The sequence below is a fragment of the Eucalyptus grandis genome, chromosome 8 (assembly GCF_016545825.1).
Source record: "Eucalyptus grandis isolate ANBG69807.140 chromosome 8, ASM1654582v1, whole genome shotgun sequence".
Taxonomy (NCBI): Eukaryota; Viridiplantae; Streptophyta; class Magnoliopsida; order Myrtales; family Myrtaceae; genus Eucalyptus; species Eucalyptus grandis.
In genome coordinates, this window is record NC_052619.1 from 33,673,294 (window position 1) to 33,699,340 (window position 26,047).

The 26,047-nt window shown below is 38.6% G+C and overlaps 2 protein-coding genes across 2 annotated transcripts; both read left to right on the forward strand.

Moving 5' to 3' along the window:
* The first annotated feature begins 8,538 nt into the window (after nt 1-8,538).
* Nucleotides 8,539-9,659, forward strand: LOC104416996 (increased DNA methylation 2-like). The gene is made up of 2 exons (XM_010028323.2): nt 8,539-9,307; nt 9,433-9,659. The coding sequence occupies exons 1-2, from the start codon at nt 8,539-8,541 to the stop codon at nt 9,657-9,659; spliced, it is 996 nt and encodes a 331-aa protein (XP_010026625.2).
* Nucleotides 9,660-19,526: 9,867 nt separating this feature from the next.
* On the forward strand, nt 19,527-20,859 carry LOC104416997 (increased DNA methylation 3-like). The gene is made up of 2 exons (XM_010028324.2): nt 19,527-20,502; nt 20,639-20,859. The coding sequence occupies exons 1-2, from the start codon at nt 19,527-19,529 to the stop codon at nt 20,857-20,859; spliced, it is 1,197 nt and encodes a 398-aa protein (XP_010026626.2).
* The last annotated feature ends 5,188 nt before the right edge of the window (nt 20,860-26,047 follow it).

The following is a 26,047-nucleotide window of genomic DNA, read 5'->3' on the forward strand; positions in this document are numbered from 1 at the left end:
TTTAAGATAGGACAAAGTTAGTTCTAAAGAGAATATAGATAAAATAAAATTATCTCATGGGGAAGTATGTTTAAGGTCAATATGATTTTTAACATCCATAATAAGAAAGTTATTTTCTCGAATAACAAAATTTTTATATTAATAAAATTGAAATTATATTTCAATATAATAATTTTTTGAATTTCAATATAAGAAATTCAAAATAACAAAAAATAAAAATTTATTTATTTTGATTTAAGTAAACCACAAGGATAAATATCGGGAAATTATTAAAGGAGTCAATGGTTTTGTTGTTACTTTTCCAAACCTAACAAGATTGAAAGTTGATAAGTGGTTATAGTTAGGTGGTGTATTAATGTGTGGAATGTCGGTACGAAAGTCAAATTAAGGTTGGTAATTTTGGGTAAAGTTAGTAACTTTCATGGCATTAATAAGCCATAGAACTAAATGTAAGTAGATTTTTAAACTAATTGGTAGTCTTTTAAGTACAAAGATATATAGGTTAAAAAATTGTCAAGTGACTAAATTAGTTGCTGATGGATGTGGTACTTTTTAAATTAAGTTTGGTAATTTCTTATAAAAGTAAGCACTTGGCGTTGGTAAGGCACATGAATAAATATTTGGAGATAATTAAGGTAGTTTGTTATCTTTGAAGCATAAAGAAATGCCGGTAAATTTTAGAGCAAATGAGATAAAAAGTTGGTAAGTGACTAAAATTAGTTGGCATCTTAATATGATGAATCATGGTACATCAATCATATTAAAGTTGGTAATTTCTAATGAATGTGAGTAAGTTCAAAGATGTTGATAAGCCACAAAATAAATGTTGGTTCATTATTAAAGTAGTTGATAACCTTGGAAGCACGAAGAAATGTCGTCACTTCTTTTACTAGTAGGGATTTGATCCCGTGGTAAAGGCATTTCCGTGCTTTGGCTTAGAAATTAATGGTTGTGGATTTAATTCCTATTATGGGGAACTCAAATTAAGTGAGGGCTATGGTAGTGAATTATTTTACTAGCTCATTGTTAGGTAGTTCAATAATTACTACCGTGCATTTGGGTTATAAAAAAATTCATAATTACTTTGCATAAGCAAGTAAGATGATAAGTTGGAAAGTAACTAACATTCGTTGGCATTTTAATGCGACAAATGCTATTGCATAAATCAAATCAAAGTTGGTTATTTTGAAAAAAAGTTAGTAACTTCAAAGATATTGGTATGTTATAAAATAAATGCTAGCACATAAAGTAAATGGTAATGTTGGAAGTATAAAGAAATGTACATAATCTTCAAAATCCATGAGATAAAAAGTTGGTAAGTGATTAAAATTAGTTTGTGTCTTAACATTACGAATATTGATATTCATTTCTAACATCCACGGTGTTGGTTAGTCATAAAAATATGCATTGATAGATTATTAAGATAGTTGGTAATTTTTGAAGTATGAGAAAATATTTGTAGTTGTCAAAACTTGTTGGTAAGTTACAAACACATGACCAGTTAAATAAGTTATCAAGACTTTTTTTTGGTCTATTGTGACATTTAACATTCACCAACCATATTACCAATTTACCCATATGTAACTTGTACAATTTTTTATCCATGAAACGCCAAAAACGCCCATATGGATTTGATCTCAAACTATGATATTCCTTATTCCCGATATCATAAAACATGATTTGTGACAAGAGACTCCCATGAGTATGGATCCGAGGTAAGTGAACAAGCAATCATAAGTGGGAGAGCAATGAAAGGAAGCGGTTGGATTTTCCATCCTCGTAACAAAAAGGAGGTTTGCAAACCTGGAGTGCCAAAACTTGGCACGGAGGGACACTTTAGTGCCAAAACTTTGAAAATGTACACTTAAGTGCTAAAATTAGAGTAAAATTATTCACTTTAGTGCCACTCTGGCCAAAACCTGGCCAAATTGTTGACGTGGCAATTTTCTACCGAGGTGAGTGCAAAACGACGTCGTTTTGCACGCCGACGTGGCGAGAAAATGCAAAAATGACGTCATTTTGTCTCGATGTGTAAATAATTAATATTAAAATTAATTAAATTTAAATTTAAAACTAAATTTATTTAAAATATTTTAAAACATAAAAAAAACTTAAAATAATAATAAAAGGAGGGGGGTGAAGGGAGGCGGCTGAGGGCTGAGCCCTTGCCACTACCGCCTCCCCGCCACCGTCGGGAAGGGCCAGTGACGGAGGGAGGAGGGTTGGCCAGGGGGTGGCGGTCCGCTAGCCAATCGACGACGAGGGCCTCGAGAAAAGTTATAAGTTGGTGATCATGTTTTTCTGAAAGTGTCACAAATGAGAGGAACTTCGCACTTTGGCAATAAAGGAAAAATAAATCCGAGGTACATAAGTCTATTTGAAATTCTTGAGAGAATTGGGATCTTAGTGTATTGTCTTGTGTTGCCGCTGAGATTGGCACAAGTGCACGATGTTTTTCACGTGTCGATGTTGAGGAAGTATGAGCCTGACCTAACCCACGTGCTCAATTTCGAAGAATTGGACATGGATGACCATGTGTCATAGGTTGAAAGCCTGGTTTAGATAGTGGACAGAAAAGAACAAGTTCTACGTACAAAGACCATTCCGTTGGTCAAAGTGGTCTGGCAACACCATGATACTGAAGGAGCAACTCGGGAAATTGAGGAGTCAATGAGATGATTGTACCCCACCTTTTTGCTTAAGTGTTGTAAGGTTTAAATTTCAAGGATGAAATTTTTATAAGAGGAAAATTGTGACATCTTGGAATTTCAATTATGATTTCAATTAAATAAATTGAGCATTTCGATACAAGTGCGAGCCAATCACTGTTAAGATAACTAGGGAAAGCAATTAAGGAATCTAAATGCAATGGACTTAAGAATTCGACTAGGAATCGACTGCTCGACCGTGTTTATTTGCAAGGGTCATTACGACACTGTCAGAATCGATCAGAGATCGGATATAGGTCGATTTAACTGAGATATGTGATCAAAGTGTGAGTGATTTCACCTGATTGCAAAATACTTGTCGATTGGCACTAGACCGATTTTTTATTGTTTTGGTATCCGGTGCCCGTATTTGAAACCTTGAGACTTTACGACAACCGAGAGTTACCAATGTATTGAAGATGTATTTTGTGACTTGAGATAAATCGATCACGGGTCAATTGTACCAAAAATTCCTAAAAGTTACTAGGTAGACTAGGTCATGCTAAAATCGCATCAAATTGAAATTAAGCGCGAATTTGAACCCGATTTTAGAAATTGAAAATTCTGTCATGTCACGATCTATTTTAGGAACGTCAACTCATCCTTCGAAGAATTTTCGGAGATTCCGAGATTTTTACAGAAAATCGTTTCGGACGTCGTAGAAAATTAGCGAAAATTCGGTTTAGCTCATTTGAAGGAAATTCTTACTTTCAAACCGAGCTACTTGACGGCAGGAAAGTGTGAAAATTTTGTGGGCTTTTTCCACGACTAAATTGACATTGATTTGAGAAATTTCATGAAGAAATTGAAGCCAAAAATTAAGAAATTTGGAGCTATGGTTGATGAGTGGCATTTTGGCCTCAAATTGGACAATTTGTGGAAATTATATTCCATAAATAATTGGGAGACATAAAGGATGAGATTGAGGATTGGTGGGACCAAATATTCAATATAATGGCTAAGGATTATTGACTTTTGCTCCTTCATCTTCAACTTGCCGTGCACACCTCAGCCGATTCCTTTCCTCCCATTCCTTCGTGCGATGCATGCCTTAGCCATCTCCTCTTCCTTTGCTGCCTTTTCCTCCACCATCGTATGTTCATCGATCCCTACTTTGCTTTTCATTTTCTTCGTTTCTTCTCACCAAGCCATCCCCGCCCGTGTCTTCATGTGCCACATGTCCACGTTCTTCTTCAGTTCAGTCATAGCCGCATCCACTTCTTCTCCTCCCCCGCCAAACAAAGCAACCCCAGGCCAATCAACCTTCCATTATTAGAGCCCCGGTGTTGACCGAAGACAACCATCTCCACGCGTCCAAGCCCCAACTTCTTGGGTCGGTTCCCCTTGCTGTGAAGCTCGCGAGATCCATCGAAACAGCAGCGTCATCCACATGCCAGCCCAACCACTGCCACATTGAGTTAGCAAAGCCAGCAGAAATCCCCGTCATTGACCTCTCTTCGATGTCATCTCTCTGCTTCGCACGCCCTTGCAGCCGATCGAAGCATCGCCCGTGCCGTCTTCAGCCCACGTGAGCAGCCGCCATCCATCCTCGCCAAAGCAGCTCCATTGGCCCAATTGAAATCCACAAACCTAGCTCGGTCTATCTAGCTCGTGAGCAAGCAGCCCACGTAATTGTTTATTAGCCCAATAGCTCACAATAAAGCTCGCGAAGTCGAGCCCAATTCAACAAATGCCTAGCCCGCGAAGTCAGCCCGCTGCAGGCCCAGCCCAATTCAGCGACTAATCTCAGCTTGGGTTGAGATTTGTTGGGCCGGTTTAAAGCTTGGTCCAAGCCCATGGGTGTCGTCGCGAGCCCAAGTTCGATTGCCATCGCGCCGTGGTCACGGTGATCCGGCCTTCACTTTTAACAAGTGAGTTGAACTCACTAATATCCTTGCTTAGTTGATTAATTATGCTTAGGGTTGATTAGATTAAATTAAAAATGTTTAGGTGGATAGATTAGATTAGATTAATTAATTTAATTATATGCCGATGCATGTTAGGTGGTTAGTTAGTGTACTTAATAAGTAGACATTCTATATTAATTATTTAACAAACCTTGAAATTTTTCCGGGTCCGTTTCAATGTCCAATAAGGCATTACGGGCCTAAATTGATTTATTGCATTTATTTATTATTTTTGTAATTATTTTTTGTAATTATTTATTTTCGGAAATTAGGCTGGGATAGTCGACGATCAGAATTTTGTTCTGATTGCAGTGGTGCTTTATGTTTATTTAATTGAGCACTGGTTTGTGAAAATTAAGTGAATTGGTGATTATGAGGAAATTATCCCCAAATTGGAAAATGTCAATATTTGAGTGGGAAATAACCATGAAAGGTTATGAGTAGACTTAGAAAGCCGCCAAAGTATGATTGTGCCGGTTAGGCCGTGATTCGCCACCGAATTTGAATTGGTCGTGCCCAATCGGGCCATGATTTGCCACCTATTAAAGGTCATGCCTATCAAGCCGTGATTCGTCACCTGATAGAGGTCGTGCCTAATAGGGCGGTGATTTGCCACCTGATAGAGGTCGTGCCCACTGGGCTGTGATTCACCACTTCATAGAGGTCGTACCTAATATGGTCGTGATCTACCACCTATTAAAGGTTGCGCTTATTGGGTCATGATTACCACCTAAAGATAGGTTGTGTCATTTGGACTGTGAATTATAGTTGCTAATTGAATAGATCATGCTCGTTGGGCCGGGAGTAAAATTTGAGATGGAATACTTGTGATGACCAGGGAGTGGTCGTAATGACATGTAATCGACCAAGTCAATTGATCGATAGTTTGATTTGTTTGATTGGATGGCGTGATTGTTAGTATTTATGATTTGAACTGACTTGCGAAAGAACTGAGGTCAAGAGGCCCGTGGTTGTGCCTAGACAGCCCCTAGGGCATATTTTATTTCTAATCGGGTCTTAGGGAATAGAACTCACTGAGACGTTGTCTTACTAGTTATTGTATAACCATTTTCAAGTCCTTAGATGATGTTGGTGGAGGACCAGAAGCCCTAGAGTTTGGGAAAGTGAAGAAAACATAATCGGCAAACCTATTTGACTGTCCTTTTTTATTAAGCCGATATTTTTGTAAGCAACCTGATATTGTGAATAAACATGTTTGTTATAAAAGGTTTGTTTTGGTTTGAAAGAGTTAGCCCTATTTTCTTATCCCATTGTTTTATTGTCTGGAAATTTATATCTGCTTCTGCATGAGTATATTAAAATGAATGGATTGGCGATGCGTCCTGGTACATCACTATTAATCAACCAAGTAAGGATGGGCACGTGCTCGGAGGGTCGGGACGTGACACATTGAGTGTTTATATTCATAAGTTATAATTTTCTGTTGATCCTATAGTGAAATCCAACCAGTAGGTAGTTAGTGCAGGCGAGTGGATGTAGGGTTGATTTGAGCAAAATCACTATAAAATTCTTTGCAATTTTTCTTCCCTTAACTCTGTTTGTTTCAATATGTTGCTTACTTGCTGTTTAGAAATCCGGTGTCTCTCGAAACTGTTTTTGTTCCTCTTTCAGACTTAACTAGAAATTTAATTTTATTCCGCAACAGTTTGGTAAAATTTTTTAAACACCTATTCACCCATCTCTAGGTGTTAAATCTAGCTACATCAACTTCTTTTACCACTAGAGATTTGTAAAGACATTCCCATGCTTTTGTTAGCTTAGAAATTGATGGTTGTGGATTTGATTCCTAATCTGAGGAACTCAAATTAAGTGAGGGCTTTGGCAGTGAATTATTGTACTAGTTCGATTCCAAGTAGCCCACTAATTACAATCGTGCCCTTAGGTTATGAATAAACATAAGTACTTTAAGAAAGTAAGATGAAAAGTTGGCAAGTGACTTAGATTAGTTGGTATTTTAATGGGATGGTGCATCAATCAAATCAAAGTTGGTTATATTGAATAAAAGTTAATAACTTCAAAATATTGGTACGTTATGAAAAATAAATGCTAGTAACGTAAAGTATGTGGTAGTCTTGGAAGTATAAAGAAATGAACATAATTTTCAAGTTGGTAAGTGACTAAAATTATTTTGTTAATATGACGAATATTGGTTCACAAGCTAAATTAAAGTGGCAATTTCAAATAAATTTTTCTAACTTCCACGGAGTTAGTTATAAAAATAAATATTAATAGATTACTAAAAGAGTTGGTAATGTTTGAAGTATGATAAAATATTTGTACTTGTCAAAGCTTGTTGGTAAGTTACAATCACATGACCAGTTAAGTAGGTTATCAAGATTTTTTTTTCTAGCGACATTTAACATTCACCAACCATATCATCAATTTACCCACTTGTAACTGTGAAATTCTTCACTCCTGATATCATAAAACTTGAATTGTGATAAGAGACTCCCATGCATAAGGATATGTGGCAAGTGAACAAGCAATCATAATTGGAACAGTCAAAAAGGAAGAGACTCAATTCATCATTCTTGTAAAGGAAAGCTTATATCAAGCATTGACAATTTTACATCTTAGCAATACGGAGAACAGCAATGTCTCAATCAGACTAGATTCGAATTGTCATCTCTTTTTCACCTTTTGTATCTTGAATGAAAGGATTTGCTATCTTGTCATTCCTTTTATTCATAGGACTTTATTCCATAAATGGGCGACACAAGTAAATAATTTTTTCTCCTTTTCCTGGAAAATCATGTAATTGAACTTGAGTGTCATATTTTTCAATTTTTTTTTTTTTTTGGTTAGAATTCTATTATTCTGGAATGCACCTTTTATGCTTAGTTTTATTTTTGCGATACCTTGTATGGTTATTTCCTTATATTGGCCATTACCTTTTATGGTTAATTGGCACAATACACTAAACTCACCTTATACAGTTTGCATGCACTTTTTAGTCTCTCCCTGGATAATGATTGAGTCAACCCGTTAACGTAATAAAACATAGCATGTTTGAAGAAAATTGAATTTAAGCAATTCATTTAAACTGATTTGCCCAAAATAGAAAGAAATATCCGATTCTGCTCACTATATTGGGCTTGTCATTAAATGGATATAATAGTATGAAACCTATTTATTTTTTTGTTACATTAAGGACCATCAGGATTTTGTAGATTTTGTTGATATGTTTGACCGGATCTAACCCCATTTGGACGTAATATGTAACAAACAGGTGGCTTCCATATTTTAGTCAGCAATTGGAGATAAGAACCAACGTATTAATAGGAAATTAAATTAAATTGCCTACTCATTAGCATTGGTCCGCATGGATAACTTTCTTTTCTCGGATTAATAGCAATTTTGTCCGAACAAAGAAGGAAAATAAAATCTTAACCACAAAGTGAATCCAGAAAACTGTTGAATAGCAAGACTACCCCTCATAGAGGCAAGCCGGCACTATAAAATCTCGCCTTCTGCCAGTACTTTGGCGACACCCAACTCTTTCACTCACCATCTAGTGTCAATGCTCTAAAGATTAGTCTGGCCCAAAGCATCAGACCAAGTTCTTCATACATACAGGTCTGCTACCTTGCCCTCTTGTTCTTCTTGGTTAATTTTGATGTGCTCATGAAGTTGTGTGTGAGGAATGATGAAAAAACAAATATCTATTCACATGATGTGAAACAATTAGTCAATCTTTCACGATATACTCGTACAACGAAAGTACTTTGAACATGCAACAATTTCATTTCTTTCATTTGTCCAGCAAACTTTTACTGTGATTGTTGATTCCAAGAAAGATTATACATGTTCTTGCTGATGTCCTGCTCCTCGACTGACGCCGTATTGTCCTGCAGAGTCTGATTGAAAATGGCTCAACTGGTGCTCCTGCAGGCAAAGGCACGATGACTAATGACCAGCGCTTCCTGCTGACGGTCATTATTGCAACATACTTTGGGCCTCATCTCAAGGGGAAAGGCCAGCCCACAAGTTGGCGATGCAGAGAATACGCGAGAGATTGCCACAATATATTCCCAATCAGCTGGCTGGCTCCAGCGATGATGGTGGTACAAATGATGCACATATACTATTGTATACTCAGGAAGGCCAGTCAGTCTGTCATGGTGGCCCTGCCTTTGTTGCTCAACTTCTTCTGTGACACACTTCCAGCCAGAATGCTTGGTCCTGGTAGCAACAACCTGCAGTTCATCAACTTCATTCCAACCAACCTGCACCCTTGTTCGCATGTCGAAGAGCGATTTATGGCAATAGATAACATCATCTTCATCGATAACCTGAGCACCTCTTACCTCAGGGAAAAGGTTGTTGCAAGGCTTAAGATTTTGACTGGGCCGCAGCATTTCGTTCTGCAGAAGGATGCTCCCAAGCTACCTATTTATGTCACCAATGAGGTGTTCTATGAAGCGATAGCACGAGAGGGGCGTTCCGAGGGACAACCTTATTTTTCCGTGCCCTGTCATGGTTCTCATGGAAGAAAATGCAACATCAGCGTGGCGTTTTCTCCGCTCAATACGACAGGTGCCGCTGCCACCTGTAGTGCTGGAGTTGGAGTGGTTTGGAATGCGGAAGTGGAGCTTGCAGGATCCATCATAGGGCGTGTGACCCTTGCAGAGTCTGACAACGTTTCACCTCCAGGGGTCAGAATAGATCAAAGTAAGTCTCCGATGGCCTAAAAAACCTCAATATTTGTAGGTCAAGAAGCTAATTACTGAATTTTGAGTATTCTCCATTTGGTTGATTCTGATTAACGATGGTTTTCGGAACCTTCCTTGTGGAAGCTGCAGCCTTTAGCTATGAATTCAACATGGATGGCGAGGTCTTGATCGAAGGAGAGATTGCTACAGGTGGGAACACGGTTGAAAGCAGAACAGGAAACCCTTGTCCACCTGGACACTTCTCTCTCCGTTTTCAGCTGCCCGGTTGTGTCTATCCCAGACGTGACAACTGCAACTTTTGCTCAAATGGGATCTTCGAAGGAATTGTGAAGAAGCAGATTGAAAATTGATGACTTGCAGGCAGCTTGGGCTTTGTTTTGAAAGAATGTAGGAAGTTACCGTAACTTGATTAGACACAGATCGTGTCCTATGTTTTGTCCTCTGTACCATTTCCACTGCAAATATAATACAAACAAAGAATGGAATACAATTGCAAATAATTATTTTTACTGAATTTTCTGTAATGAACTACATTTGACTCTAAATTCTACTTTGATTATAGTATTGAAAGAACTGATTCAACTTTTATCTTAGTATATGCTCAAGGCAAACAGAACAATCCAATATTATTGATACATAATGATATGGGTATCTTTCTAGTGTCAAGCTATGTACCATTGTTCACTTGGGGTGTCAGATGGGTGGGTTAAGTCTCGTTGAAAATAGTTTGACCCATATTGACCCATTTTCATGCAATATATTTTCAATGACCCAAACTCAATCTGATTCTGAGCTAACCCATACCCAACTTGACTCATATTACTAAAACACATCCATGCTTAACCCTAACTATAAAAATAAATACCAACTCATATAACCCACTTTAAGCTCTTCCGCTAAAATTTATCATATTTTACGTTTGATACTTATTTAAGATAGATAAAGTCGGATATAAGGGAATATAGATCGGATAAAATTATTTCATGGGGATGCAGGTTTAAGGTGAATATGATTTTTAACATCCATAATAAGAAAGATATTTTTCAAATAACAAACTTTTTATATTAATAAAATTAAAATTATATTTCAATATAATAATTTTTTGAATTTCAATATAAGAAATTCAAAATAATAAAAATAACAATTTATTTATTTTAAATTAAGTAAACCACAAGGATAAATCGTGGGAAATTATTAAAGGAGTCAGTGGTTTTGTCGTTACTTTTCTAAACCTGACAAGATCGAAAGTTGATAAGTGGTTATAGTTAGGTGGTATATTAATGTGAGGAATGTGGGTACGAAAGTCAAATTAAGGTTGGTAATTTTGGGTAAAGTTAGTAACTTTCATGGCATTAATAAGCCATAGAAATAAATGTAGGTAGATTTTTAAACTAATTGATAGTCTTTGAAGCACAAAGATATATAGGTTAAAAAATTGTCGAGTGACTAAATTAGTTGCTGATGGATGTGGTACTTTTTAAATTAAGGTTGGTAATTTTTTATAAAAGTAAGCACTTGGCATTTGTAGATAATTAAGGTGGTTAGTTATCTTTGAAGCATAAAGAAATGTCGGTAAATTTTTAAAGCAAGTGAGATAAAAAGTTGGTAAGTGACTAAAATTAGTTGGCATCTTAATACGACAAATCATGGTACATCAATCGGACTAAAGTTGGTAATTTCTAATGGAAGTGAGTAAGTTCAAAGATGTTGATAAGCCACAAAAATAAATGTTGGTTTGTTATTAAAGTAGTTGATAACCTTGGAAGTATGAAGAAATGTCATCATTTCTTTTACTAGTAGGGATTTGATCCCGTGGTAAAGGCATTTCCATGCTTTCGGCTTAGAAATTAATGGTTGTGGATTTAATTCCTATTATGGGGGAACTCAAATTAAGTGGGGGCTATGGTAGTGAATTATTTTACTAGTTCATTGTTAGGTAGTCCGAAAATTACTACCGTTTTGCATTATAACAAAATCATAATTACTTTGCATAAGCAAGTAAGATGAAAAATTGGCAAGTAACTAACATTCGTTGGTATTTTAACGCGATGAATGCTATTGCATAAATCAAATCAAAGTTGGTTATTTTGAAAAAAAAAAAGTTAGTAACTTCAAAGAAATTGGTATGTGATAAAAGTAAATGCTAGTACATAAAGTATATGGTAATGTTGGAAGTATAAAGAAATGTACATAATCTTCAAAATCCAGCGAGATAAAAATTTATAAGTGATTAAATTAGTTCGTGTCTTAACATGACAAATATTGATATTCATTTCTAACCTCCATGGTGTTGGTAAGTCATAAAAATATACATTGATAGATTATTAAGATAGGTGGTAATTTTTGAAGTATGAGAAAATATTTGTAGTTGTCAAAACTTGTTGGTAAGTTACAAACACATGACCAGTTAAATAGGTTATCAAGACTTTTTTTTTTGTCTATTGTGACATTTAACATTCACCAACCATATTATCAATTTACCCACATGTAACTTATACAGATTTTTATCCATGAAAAGCCAAAAACGCCCATATGGAGCTGATCTCAAACTATGGTATTCCTTACTCCCGATATCATAAAACATGATTTGTGACAAGAGACTACCATGAGTATGGATTGAGGTAAGTGAACAAGCAATCATAAGTGGGAGAGCAATAAAAGGAAGAGGCTGAATATTTCATCCTTGTAATAGAAAGTGTGACATCCTAATGCATTAAAAATTCCTAAAAGCTACTCGATAGGTTAAGTTATGCTAAAATAGCGTTCGATTGAAATTAACTACAAAATTGAACTGGGTTTTAGAAATTAAAAGTCGTGGTGTCACGATTTAATTTTAGGAACATTGACTCATCCTTTGAAGAATTTTCGCCAAACCCGGATTTTTGGCAAAAAATCAAAATTGGGCGATTTTAAACCGAAAAATTTGGAGGGCCATTTTTGTGTGAATTTTTGGCCTTCAAGTCGGATCAATTGACGAGGAAAATTGTGGATTTGGTGTGAGCACCTTAGCTTGTATTTTTGGGGACCAAATTGAATTGAATTGGAGAGGGTTGTGAGGAAATTGAAGTTGGAAAGCATGAAATTCGTAGGCCATGGGAGATGCAACATTTCAGGCATCAAAAGTGGCTTGTTAGAGAAGATTTGGAGGGGGAAAAGGGCTGTTGGATGAGGCTAAAGGCTGGTGGGGCTGCACTCAAGTGTTCTTGATATTTATCATTGACTTTGAGGGCTCATTGTTCTCCCACTTCCAACAGCAGCTTCTTCTTCCTCTTCTTCCTTAGTTTCTTCTTTATTCTCTTCTCCTTAGACCTCCATTTCTAGAGCAGCAGCTAGTTCAACCCCTTGCCAAACCTGCAAGGCCTCACGCTAGTCCGCCCAAGTAGCCCGCATGCCCGTTGATCGCCACACGTTGTCCTGGTCGTTCGCCAAGCCAGTTGCTGCACCGCCTACGTCTAAGCTCCTCGCTCCCGACCCGGACTGCTCGAGCTACCATCCCAAGCTCACCAGCTCGTCGTCGCTGGTCCTCGAGCCGTTGTCACAATCGTCTACCCTTCCAGCCACTGGTAGTCACCGCCTGGCCATTCAGTTCCTCCAGCCAAGTCCCTTGACCGACCCTTCCAGCCAGCCACTAGATCGAAGTTCCAGCTCGGGTTGTGGGCTATGTAAGCCTTTTTCGAGCCCTTTCGAGCCTCGTTGGGTGTCGCCGTACGCTCGAGTCTCACTCGCATCAGCGTCGCCATCGCAATGAACTCATCGACTCATTAAACTGGTGAGTTTACTTTCTAAACCTTAATTATAGGGTTAATTATACTTATGGGGGATTTAGATTAGTCTAAGTGAGGTTAGTGTATTTATTAGTTTGTTTAGTAAGCAGATTTTTTAATTAAGTCCAATTATGTGGTTAGATTAGTTTAATTAGAGGTTAATTAGATTATGTGATTTACTTAGCTTAGTAGATTATTTAATTAAGTCCAATTAGGTGGTTAGGTTAGTGTATATAGCTTAATTAGTGATTTATTTAATTATTTTGCATTTATTTAATTATTTTGTAATTTATTTAATTATTTAATTATTTAAAAAAATTATACCGAGATAGTCAATCATAAGAATTTTGTGCTAATTGCCGTGGTGCAATTAGTTTGTGCATTTGAGCGTTAATTTGTGCAATTTGATGCTAAGTGTTGATTTTGAATTATTATTTCAAAAAAATATTGGAATTTTGGTATTTAATTAGAAAAATACTAGGTGTCGGTTTCTGACGCCGAAAATGTTTTTAGTACTATATAAAGTCATAGAATTTTAAAGTGATGGGATATCACGCTTTATGGTTCAATTTGACCGTGTGTTCACACACACCTATTTTACCAAGTGTTTTTAATATGAAGTAAATATGCTAAGCACATTATTTAAATGGAAGCATTTGAGTGCAAGGCATGATGTCCTTGGGCATCGGGTGACAGATTCTTCTTCAAGAATGCCCCACATCAACGGATGTCAGTTCACGGTAAAGGCTGGATCGATACTCCTTCGGGTATGTCATCTAGAGGTAGACATTGCCATGCTCGATGAGATGAGACAATGTTTAATTACGCCAGGAGACTGCTGACTGTTGAGTCGGCCATGCCTATGGGGCCATAACTAATTGGAATGCCTGAATGATTGAGATGACCGCGCTTAATTATGAGATAAAAATTGTGTGGCATGGAATGGGACTTGTAACAACAATTTGGACTTATAATTGGGACCCCTGTGATTGATTGATTTATTAAAGTGAGTCATTTCAATTATCGAATACATTGGATGTATGCATATGTTATATGAACTGTGCTGATGTGCAGGGAGGAGCTGAGGTGAGGTAAGTCCTCTATGATGTGTATAGGTTGCCTCAAGGTGTATTATCTTCCTAATCGAGGTTTAAGGCGTGAACTCGTTGAGACATTGTATCACCCCGTCGTGAGTTTAATTTTTCATGTCCTTAAATGGAGACACATTACATGCTATGATATACTGATTTTCAACCCTGCTTTCAGCTAAATGAATTGGGCTTTTCATCGACGCATCTATAGTCTTTTTCTCTGAGCTAATCACTCATAAGATAACTAATCTATCTGGTAAAGCCGTTAAGGAATATAAACGCAACTGATTTGAGAATTCGACTAGAAATCGACTGCTCAACCATGCTAATCTACAAGGGTCAATACAGTATTGCCAAAATCGATTAGAGACCGGAGATAGGTCGGTTTGAAAAAGGTATGTGATAAAAGTGTGGGTGATTCTACCTAATTGCAAAATTCTCGTCGAATGTCACTAAACTGATTTTTCTATCGTTTCTATACCATGTGCCTTGTATTTGAAACCCCAAGATTTTCACGACAACCAAGAGTCACTTATGTGCCGAAGATGCACAATGTGGCTCGAAAATAATCGACCATGGGTCAAATGCGTTAAAAATTCCTAAAAACTACTCAATAGGTTAAGTCACGCTAAAATCGTGTTCAATTGAAATTAACTACGAAATTGAACCCGATTTTTAGAAACTAAAAGTTCTGTCATGTCACAATTTATTTTATGAACATCAACTCATCCTCTGAAGAATTTTTGGCAAGTCCGAAATTTATGGCAAAGATTCAAGTTTGGGCGATTTTGCACCGGGAAATTAATAGGGCCATTTTTGTGTGGATTTTTTTGCGTTCAAGATGGATCAATTGGCAAGGAAAATTAGGAATTTGAGGCGGGCATCTACCATGACATTTTGGCTTTGGAATTGAGTCCAATTGGATTGAATTTGAGTTGAAATATGAGGGGAAATGTTGAAATTCGTTTGCCATGGTGGTCAGCAACATTTGGACCCCTTGGGTGGCTTGTTGGGGAAACTTGTAGAAGAAAAATGGCTGTGGATGAGGCCGCAACAAGTGGGGGCTGAGTGTTGAGTGTTTTAGATCTTTTATGTTGACTTTGTGGTCAATTGTTCCCCCCCAAAGCCAACAGAACACTTTCTTCTTCTTCCTCAACAATTCCTCCTCCATTGTGGCTGTTTTGGAGCTAGAAAACAAAAGAAAGCACCTGCAGCCGTTGACCAGTTAAGCCGCTGGTGTCACCGTTTGCCCGCCCTAGCTGCTACCGAAGTTGCACACCCGCAAGTGCCAGTCCACGCAACTTTAGCCATGCACCGCCTCCTGCTCGCTGCCCCGCGCACATGTGTCCGTCATCCAACCATCGTTCGTCACCGCCAAGTCTCTTCATTGCCTGTTCAAGCCGCCGTGCCACCTCCCACGCCAACACAGCCCATTTCAGCCATTATTCCGCCCTCGGTCTAGATCCTTCAACCCAAGACCAGAACTGAAGTCTTAGCCCACGGGCCGAGACTTCGTGGCCCGTTTTCAACCCTTTCCAGACCTCCCTTGGCATCGCCGTTAACCCGAGTCTCGCTTGCCTTGGCGTTGCCGTCGCCGTGAACTCACCAACTTGCTAATCCGGTGAGTTTACTTGCAAAACCTTGCTTAGGGGATTAATTATGCTTAGTGGGTAATTAGCTTAGGCTAAGCTTAGATTAGGTGGTTAGTTTAGAGTAATTAGTAGTTTAGTTGATTAATTAGGCTTATTAGGTGGTTAGATTAGATTAGTTAAGGGTTAATTAGATTGTAGTATTTAATTAGTATAGTGCATTATTTTTTTAGGTCTAATTAGGGATTAAATTAGTGTATTAGGCTTAATTAGGCATTTATTGAATTAATTTGCATTTATTTAAATAATTTTGTAATTTTTTAATTATTTAATATTTTTGGAAATTATACTAGGATAACCGGTCGCCGAGAATTTCGTACCAATTGTTGCGGTGTAATTAGTATATACAATTGAATGATAATTTGTGCAATTGAGTAGTGATTGTGATTTTTGATTAATTATTTCAAAATTGTGAAACTTTGGTATTAAATTAGAAAATCTTTTGGGTGTCGGGTTTTGACACTGAAAATGTTTTTAAGTACTATATCAAATAGTGTGATTTTTAAAATGAATGATATCAATTTTTAAGGTTCGATTTGACCATGTACCCACATATGATTATTTTACCGGGTGTTTTCGATATGAAAAAAATGGGCCAAGCACATTATTTTAATTGAGACATTTGAGTGTAAAGCACAATGTCCTTGGCCGAGATTGGATATGCATAGAATCATTATCGAAACCCGTCACGAGCTTTTAAGCCGAACGATGCTTCTTCATGAATGCCCCAAGTCAACGGATGCCAGTCACAATGGAGGTTGGACCGATGCTCCTACGTGGAATGCTGTCTAAAAGTAGACGTTGCCGTGCTCGATGGTGCAAGACGACGACCGGCTGTGCTGGAAGATCATTAACTGTTGAGTCGGCTGTGATCGTTGGGTCGTAATCAATTGGGACACGTGAATGATTGAAATTGATGCATCTGATTATGGGATAAAATTGTGTGGCGCGGAATGGGACGTATTATAACGATTTGGCCTTATAGTCGAGACCCTGTGATTGATTGAGATATAAGTGAGACATTCCAATTGATGTGTGCATTTATTATATACATATGTTATATGAACTGTGACATGCGGGGAGGGGCGAGGTGAGGTGAGTCTTCTTTGATGTGTAGTTAGACTACCTCTAGGCGTATTTTCTTCCTAATCAAGGTTTAGGCGTAAACTTGCTGAGACATTATTTTACCCTGTCGTGGGCTTAATCTTTTCAGGTCCGTAGATGGAGGTGCGACTCATTCGTTTTTGGTGGCCGCGAGAGGCCGAGATCGAGTGCATCGTACTCCCTATCCACAGGAATCCCAACTGGACCCGTGAGCTCGTGGTTACTACTATTTAGGTCAATGAGAGTCTACCTCAGTTAGTTCCTCATAGATTTAAGGCGTGGTTTTGCCACGAGCCCAACGGAGTTTAGGAGGGCCCCTTGGATGGCTTTGACGGATCTGTCGTCAATGGCGAGTATGTAGAGGATCTCGATACCCCTAGTGGTGTTGTGGTGGACCCTGAGCCCTCGGCTGTAGAGCTCGTAGTTTAGTGAGCTCAGTAGCTCTCTTTTTGGTTTCAACTTTTGTATATAACTCAGCTTGTTTATAAAGTGTGACTTTTGTGATATGATTGTCCTACTTTTCTATCCTATGTTGTTTGTTGTCTGAGTTATAGTTCGCTTCCGCTTGTGCATGAATCGATTGGGTCGACGACATGTCCTAAGAACATCGCATTTTAGTCGACCACCGAGGGATGTGCGCACGCTCGAGGACCGAGGCATGACACGTGCGATACAGGGTCCTGCAGACAATGGAGTTTGAGTTTACCTACTTCCATATCCCTAGGACCACCCTAAGCCAGGAGTTGGTTGAGACCACGGTTTGGGTCAATGAGGGTCTACCTCGGTTGGTCCCTCATAGATTCATAACGTGGTATATCAGCTTTCCTCAAGAGAGTCGGAGGGTCCCTTTCGGGTTCGACGGGCCTCCCATCGGGACTAGGGAGTGGGAAGCAACGCATCCCATGGATCTCGACACCCCTGATGGTGTCGTGGTGGATCCAAAGCCTATGGATGAGGAGTCTAGTACCTGGATGGCTTAGTAGCTCTTCTTTTTGGAGTTAGGTTCTTGTTTATAGACTAGTTATGTATATAAACTCGATGTGTTTATAAAGTGTGGTTTTTGTGAATTGATTGTCCTGCTTTTCTATCACATGTTTGTTTATTATCTAGAGATTATTTATTTTGTTTCCACTTGTGCAATAAAATGAATGAGTCAGTGACGCGTCCTAAGAACGTCGTAATTTGATCGATCACCGGGGGATGTGTACATGCTCGAGGTTCGGGGCGTGACAGAAAGTGTATGTCAACCATTCACAGTTTTTACATCTTAGCAATACAGAGAGCAGCAATGTCTAAGTCCAGATCAGATTTCGATCATCCTCTCCTTTTTCACATTTTGTTTTTAAATGAAAGGATATGCTACTCTTGTCATTCCTATAATTCACATGACTGTTATGCTATAAATGGGCAACACAGGTAACCAAATTTTCTCCTTTTCCTGGAAAAACATGTTATTAAACTTGAATGTCATTTCGACCAAAAAAAAAAAAAAACTTTAGTGTCATATTTGTCATTTTCATTTGTCAGAATTCTATCGTTCTCGAATGCCTCTTTTATGCTTGGTTTTATTTTTGCTATACCTTGTATAGTTATTTACTTACATTAGCCATTACCTTTTATGGTTAATTGACACAACAAATTTACACCCTGACCTTACCTTATACCGTTTGCATGCTCTTTTTGGTCTTTCCCTGGATAATGATCGAGTCAATCCCGTTAACGTAATAAAACAAAGCATGTTTGGAAGAATCGAATGTAAGCAATTCATTTAAATTGATTTACCTAGAATTGAAACAAATATCCAATTCTACTCAATAGAATGGGCTTATCATTAAATGGATATATTAGTATGAAACCTATTTATTTTGGTTTATGAAATTAAGGACTTTCTGGATTTTGTAGATTTTGTTGATATGATTGACCAAATCTAACCTCATTTGGACCTAATATGTAATACTAATAACAAACAGGTGGCTTCCATGTTTTAGTCAGCAATTGGAGATAAGAACCAACGTGTTAATAGGTAAGTAAAATTAAATTGTCTGCTCATTAGCATTGGTCCGCATGGATAACTTTCTTTTCTTGGATTAATAGCAATTTTGTCCGAACGAAGAAGGAAAATAAAATCTTAAACAAAAAGTGAATCCAGAAAGCTGTTGAATAGCAAGACTACCCCTCATAGAGGCAAGCCAGCACTATAAAATCTCGCCTTCTGCCAGTACTTTGGCCACACCCAACTCTTTCACTCACTATCTAGTGTCTATGCTCTAAAGAGTACTCTGGTCCAAAGCATCAAACCAAGTTCTTCATACTTACAGGTTTGCCACCCCTATTGTTCTTCTTGGTTAATTGTGATGGGCTCATGAAGTTATGTGTGAAGAATGATGAAAAAACGAATATGTATTCACATGATGTGAAACAATTTGTCAATCCTTCTTAATAACTTGTACAGCCGAAGTTCTTTGAACATGTAGTGCTCAACAATTTCATTTCTTTCATTTGTCAAACAAACTTTTGCTGTGATTGTTGAGTCCGAGAGAGATTATAGGTGTTCTTGCTGATATCCTGCTCCTTTACTGACGCCATATTGTACTGCAGTCTGATTGAAAATGGCTCAACCGGTGAATGCTGCTGCGGCATCCCCTGCTGCTCCTGCAGGTGAAGGCATGATGACTGATGACCAGCGCTTCCTCCTGACCGTCATTTTTGGAACATACTTTGGGCCCCAACTCAAAGGTGAAAGGTCACCCTACAAGTCGGCGATGCAGAGGGTATGTGAGAGATTGCCACGGTATACTCATGATCAGCTGGCTGGGTCCCAGATGATGGTGGTGCAAATGATACATATGTATTATCACATACTTAGGAAGGCTGATAAATCGGTCGTGCTGGCCCTGTCATTTTTGCTCAAGTTCCTCCATGACACACTTCCAGCCAAAGTGCTTGGTCCTACTAGCAATTACCCTCGGTTCATCGACCTATTTCCAATTGACCTGCACCCTTGGTCTTTTGTCGAGGGGCGGTTTATGGCAATAGACAATGTCGTCTTCATCGATAACCCGAGCACCTCTTTCCTCAGGGAAGAGGTAGTTGCAAGGTTCAAGAGTTTGACTGGGCTGCAGGAGTTCATTCTTGATAAAGACGTGGCCATACTACCTGCTTACGTCACCGAAAAATCATTCTATGAAGTGGTAGCAAGGGACGCGCAATCAGAGGGACAGGATAATTTTTTCATGCCTTATGGTGGTTCTCACCGAAGAAGATGCAAGAGTAATGTGGCTCTAGATGTAAAGCCTCTTCGAATGGTTCCACACGAAGGCTCACCCTCCTCCACGTCGGCAAGGTCCTCTGGAGTACGCGACACCTACATCAAGGCTCAACTTGATCCTAAGGTGGTGTTTTCTCCACTCAGTACGACGGAGGTGCAATATCATGGTGCTGCAGCCGCCTGTAGTGCCGGAGTCGGAGTGGCTGGGAATGCGGACGTGAGGCTTACAGGATCCACCACCTGGCGTGTGAACCTTGCGGAGTCTGAAGACTGTTACCTGTTCCAGGTGTCACTTCCAGGGGTCAGAAGAGATCAAAGTAAGTTTCTGATGGTCTGAGAAAAACCTCAGTATTATAGGTCAAAAAGATAATTATTAAGTTTTGAGCGTTCTCCATTTTGCGGATTTTCATTCTAATAAAGAATATCTCTGAAACTTCCTTTCGGATGCTGCAGCATTTGGTTGGGAAGTTGACATGAGCGGCGAGGTCTTAATTGAAGGAGAGACTGCCACGAGTGGGCAGGTGGTTGAGAGCAGAACAGGAAATCTCTGTCCATCCGGACACTTCTCTCTCTGTTTTCAGCTGCCCAGTCGAGTCGATCCCAGACTGTCCAACTGCAACTTTGGCTCAGATGGGATCTTCGAAGGAGTTGTGAAGAAGCTGATCGACAATTGATGACTCTTTCGCAGCTCAGAATTTGTAAAATTAATGTTGGAATTTACTGATACTCAATTAGACCTAAATCATGTATGCTTCAGCAGCTCAGACTTAGTAAACGAGTCATTCGGAATTTACCGAAACTCAATTAGACACAAATCATGTCCTATGTTTGCTCTTCCTGTACTTTTTTTAGATGCAGATATAATGCAGACAAAAATTGGAATATAATTGCTCTTAATTGCTTCCTTCTGAATTTCTACATGAACTACATTCGGCTCCTAATTTGGCTATGAATGATAGTATTGAAGGAGCTGATTCATCTTTTACGGAAAATCTTTTCTTGCACAAGTATTAAGCAAGATAAGCAAGGTAAAGAATATACCTCGTGTGGACTCTTTATGGAATTCTCTCGCATGCCCTTCATACACAGATTTGGGAATCTGATTTTTCTGTGAAGACCAAGGAAAGTTGTATTTGGCCACTTCCAATAAAGCCAAGCTACATCTGGCAAAGGCCGCGACTAGCATATAGAACAAATCTGACTCCCATCGACCAAATAACTTCGATTCCTTGTCATCTGTGGCCACCCTCCTTGGCCACATCATTCTCCACCATTAGTAACTGCGACAACATCTTGCCATTTTAGGATATGTTGACCATTGAAAATGGTATCACATTCTCTGGGTATAGAACCCCAGTTGGAAAATGCCCACCACGATGGGCCCCCATATGGCACCATTGGGAGAGGCATGATATCTAGAGTCACATTCCTTTTGCGTGGTCTCAGGGAACCACAAGGAGGCAAGAAAAAGATTCCTTTTGCGTGGTCTCAGGGAACCACAAGGAGCCAAGAAAAAGATGATGCTGTCATCGGAATAGTTTTCTCATCTTACCACTGGAAATGACCCGTCATTAGTGCTGTAAATGGGTAGCCCCTGACTGCATCCTTCTCCAGAATGAATCCTGCAGCCACATCCCATTCTTTAACCTTGCAAGTACCTTTGGCCTGAGGCAAGAGAAACTCGGTTACAGCTGAATGCAATGTATCAATATTCTCAAGTCTCTCTTTGACTAAATAACCAGGGTACAGGTCAGCAGGGAAGAGGTCAATGAAGCTGAGGGTAGTTGCTACCAGGATCAAGCACTTTGACTGGAAGAGGCGTCATTGAAGAACTTGAGCAACAAAGATGCAGTCAATACAACAGATTGACTGGCCTTACTGAGTATGTGATAATACGCGTGCATCATTTGCACCACCATCATCTGGAACCCGCCCAGCTGTTTAAGAGTGAATTGCAGCATCCTCTCAACTAGTCTCTGCATTGCTGATTCGTGGGCCAGCCCTTCCCCTTTGAGATGTAGCCAGAAGTATGTTCCAAGAATGATTGTCAAGAGAAGCATTTACGTCCCTAGCCACAACAGCACTGGGCGACAGCAGATTTGGCTTGGCTTCCTGTCTTGCCATACTAAAGCCTGAACCTTCTCTATATGAACTGGAGTTTATTGTCTGGATTGATACCTGTAATAAGAAGAGGTCCTTGAGTAAACAATAGGAAATAAGCCTTTGAGAAAGGGCAGGAACCTTGCCTGGACTCCAGTCTTATTGGAGATTCACCATCTTCCATCGAGTTCCAAAAATGACATTCCATGCTCTTAGTCGAGAGCAAACCAATCATATATCGACAAGACGACAACTATCCGGAGTTCCAATCATTGAAACTTCGCTCAGGCCCTTAGAGATCGGACTTCCATCTTCAGAGCTCAACTGCTGTTTTGCCGGTCAAGGCAAAGAATCGATTTTGGGGTTCAGCAGTATTCACTGCTTCAACCATTTTGCAATCTGCACAGAAGGCCGTATCGGGTGAGGAACAGGTCATAGCAATAAAAACGTAAGTTATGCAGATACATGAAATGCAAGAGCATCCTGAAATTCATGAAACTGACAAAACAAAAATGATAGTAAGCTATACTCTGCTACCATTTCTCTCAATGAAAGAAAGAAAAGAAAATCATGAAATCAATTGTTCCCTAGCAACAATTTTAGCTAGTTATGAAAAGCTAATTTGCATGATTTTCTGATTGAGTTGTGAAATATCTGATATGTTCTGAAATGCAAATGTCATTTTTATAGTGGCGTAAGCTAAATTACTACATACAGCCTATAGAGCAGAGATAACAGCTTCCCTCTCCTTGGAAGGCTGAAACGTTCTTCAGACCAGATATCTGAGAAGAGAAGCCCCAAGTGTCGGCACTGCAAAGAGTAATCAAGAAATGGCTCCTATCATATAGCCTGGTCCTTGACAGTGTTAGAGGACTTTCCTTTGGACAAAGAGGCTTTTATGCTAACCATTTATATCATGTTCTCCTTCAGGAAAACATGAGAGTAGCGTGGTTTGTGGTGATATCATGAGAATCGTGCCGTGAGGGACACTTTGAGTCCTCCTTGCCTCCTCATGCTTCTCGTGAAACTTGAAAAAGAAAAAGCAAATGTGACATGGCTCTGGACGTAAGGCCTCCCACCAGTTCCAGTATGTTCCTGATGACCAAAGTCAATATTTTGCAGCATGTAGTATTGGCGTACTTTGCCAGATTTAGTTCAGTCTCCACAGGTTAAGAGGCCAAACGTTAAGTTTCCTCTGAGCTCTATGATTCAATGGAAACAAGTGCAGAACTTCCGTTTTTATAGGGAGATGTCTGTAATCATTGAAGTTAATGCGTTTGATTCGCTGATATCTGCTTTGATACGGTCATATGTGTCTGTTATCATTGAACTTAACTCGTTTGATTTGCTGATATCTGCTTTTAATGGTCATTAATGTGCAAGAGTCAGGATGTGGTAACAAAAAGACTGGGCAAATCACAACCGGATAAAAATTTCTTGCGCAATCTGTTTCCCTGGGAAAGGCAACAATTATCTGGTTTTTAAAGAGAGAACTGTATCTCATTCATGTAATGGATATGAAAATAAGAAAACGATAAGAACGCCATTAACAGAGTTAAAGAGTCTCGACAAGGGCCCTTAAGTCACTCTTAACATTGTAAGAACTATTTTTTGAGACATCAAAATAATGGTTATTTTATTCAGATTTATCAGAAAGCAGGATCGACTTTTTTCATGTCCTGTGACGACACATTCGATTTTCATCATTTTTTACATATGAGTAACTTCATGAACAACTAAAGGCTACAGCTTGTAGAAGAGGTAAACAAGCAGTGTGAAGTGCACTTATTGTTTGGCGTTCTCTCTTAGAACTAGGATGGAAATGATTTGGGGTTTTAATCAAACCAGAGTGAACTGAAATTCTAGCTAGTAAGTAACGACTGAGTGGCCTATAGGCCGACAGAACTCAAGCTTCTACTATGCTGGTCGTTTTGTTAGTCAACCGTTCTCAAATTTCACAACTATTCGGGCAACTCTTATTTTCTTGGTGTGCACTCCGACACAAGTTGAATAATTCCGAGGAAAAATCAACCCTTGTTTTCTTCGCTATGTTCTTGTCTCCATATATTTAGAAATATGGAAAGTATTTATCTGTTACCGGTTTTGATTATTAGGCTCAATGAGGTTGGATTGGTTTACTGAGTAAGATCAGATATTCCTTTCTGTTCGTGACTATCAGAATCGACGGATGAAGTGAATTATGTTCATCAAGAAATTCAAAATAGGAATACTTTACAATGTTTTTTTACCTTAACTGGACTGTATTTATCCCTTGTTCCGGGGAAAAAGGAAAAGCAATGTGTAAACCTTCACTGATAGTACGAAACTCAAGGGTTCAATAACATTATTTTTCATGGACAAGCTGATATTGATTGAGTTGAGACATAGCTGCTCTATATTTTTGCTGAGATCTGTAAATTGTCGATAGTTGATATCTGCTTTCTTTAAAAGAATCATGAATGCGCATGGAAACAATTATCCAATTTTGCTCTTCTTATAACACGATATAATAATGCAGAAGGGCCTTCTAATAATGAAATTAAGGCCCTTCTGCATTTTGTAGATTTGCTGGTGTAATTGACCAAATCTAACCTTATTTGGCCCTAATAATTACTAATAGCGACAGATAGGTACCTTCGATATTTCTCACTAGCACTGGTCCACCTGGCAATTATTATTATTATTATTATTATTATTATTATTATTATTATTATTATTTGGAAATTATCGAGCTGCAGAAGAGGGAAATAAATTTGACCCAAAAAAGTTATGAATGATTAGAGAGAGAGACCGCTCATGGTGAAGAAGATGAAACGTAACAATAATCAAAGAAAAGAAAAAAAGAAGTTGAAATCAAATAATGACCATAAGCTCGATGACAAGCTCATCGAGATCTCAGTGAGCTCAACAGCCATGGGTCGTCCATATCTCGATAGGCTCCGCTATTCCTCCTCCATGGCCGTTGATCTTGTCGGATGATTAAATAGCTAGGATTCTTTTAAGTAAGAAGAAATGTTGGTACGTCATTAAATTAAGCAAAGATAAGATGTCAATAAGTGATCAGTTGGCATCTTAACACGACGAATGCTGGAACACCAGTCACATAAAGGTTGTCAATTTTGAATGAAAGTAAGTAACTTCAAAGACATTGATCAGCTACAAAAATAAGTACTAGTAGGCTATTGAAGTAGTTGGTAATCTTGGAAGTATAAAGAAATATAGGTACTTTTTACCCTTAATAATTGACCTGTGACAAGGGCATTCTCGTGCTTTTGACTGAGGAATCATGGTTGTGGGTTTTATTGGGAAAACTCTCTATGGTATTTTGATAATTTCAAAACTATCTTTGATTTAATATTGACTTGATAACTACAGGTTTTCTTTGTGATGAAGTATTGATAATTTCAAGAAGATTGTGATAATATCCCTGGTTTCCGTTGTTATGGGTATATATGCAACTTAAAGAGGGTGAATAGGTTGACTTACACAACCTGATAAAAATTTGCCATACAAAAATGTCAAGTGGATATAAATCAGAATATGTTGATATATGTAAGAATGAACTACAAATGATACATTTTTACCAAAAAAAAAAAAAAAAAACTACAATTGATACATCACCCACCGATAGATAGTTGTGTTGGTTGAGAGCTTTTCCCTTATCGATGAGATCGAGAGTTTGAAACCTACAATTGCTAACATCTTAAGTGGGGAATCATGGTGGTGGGGTCTTGTGCTAGTTTCTCCCTAGGTATTGATGCT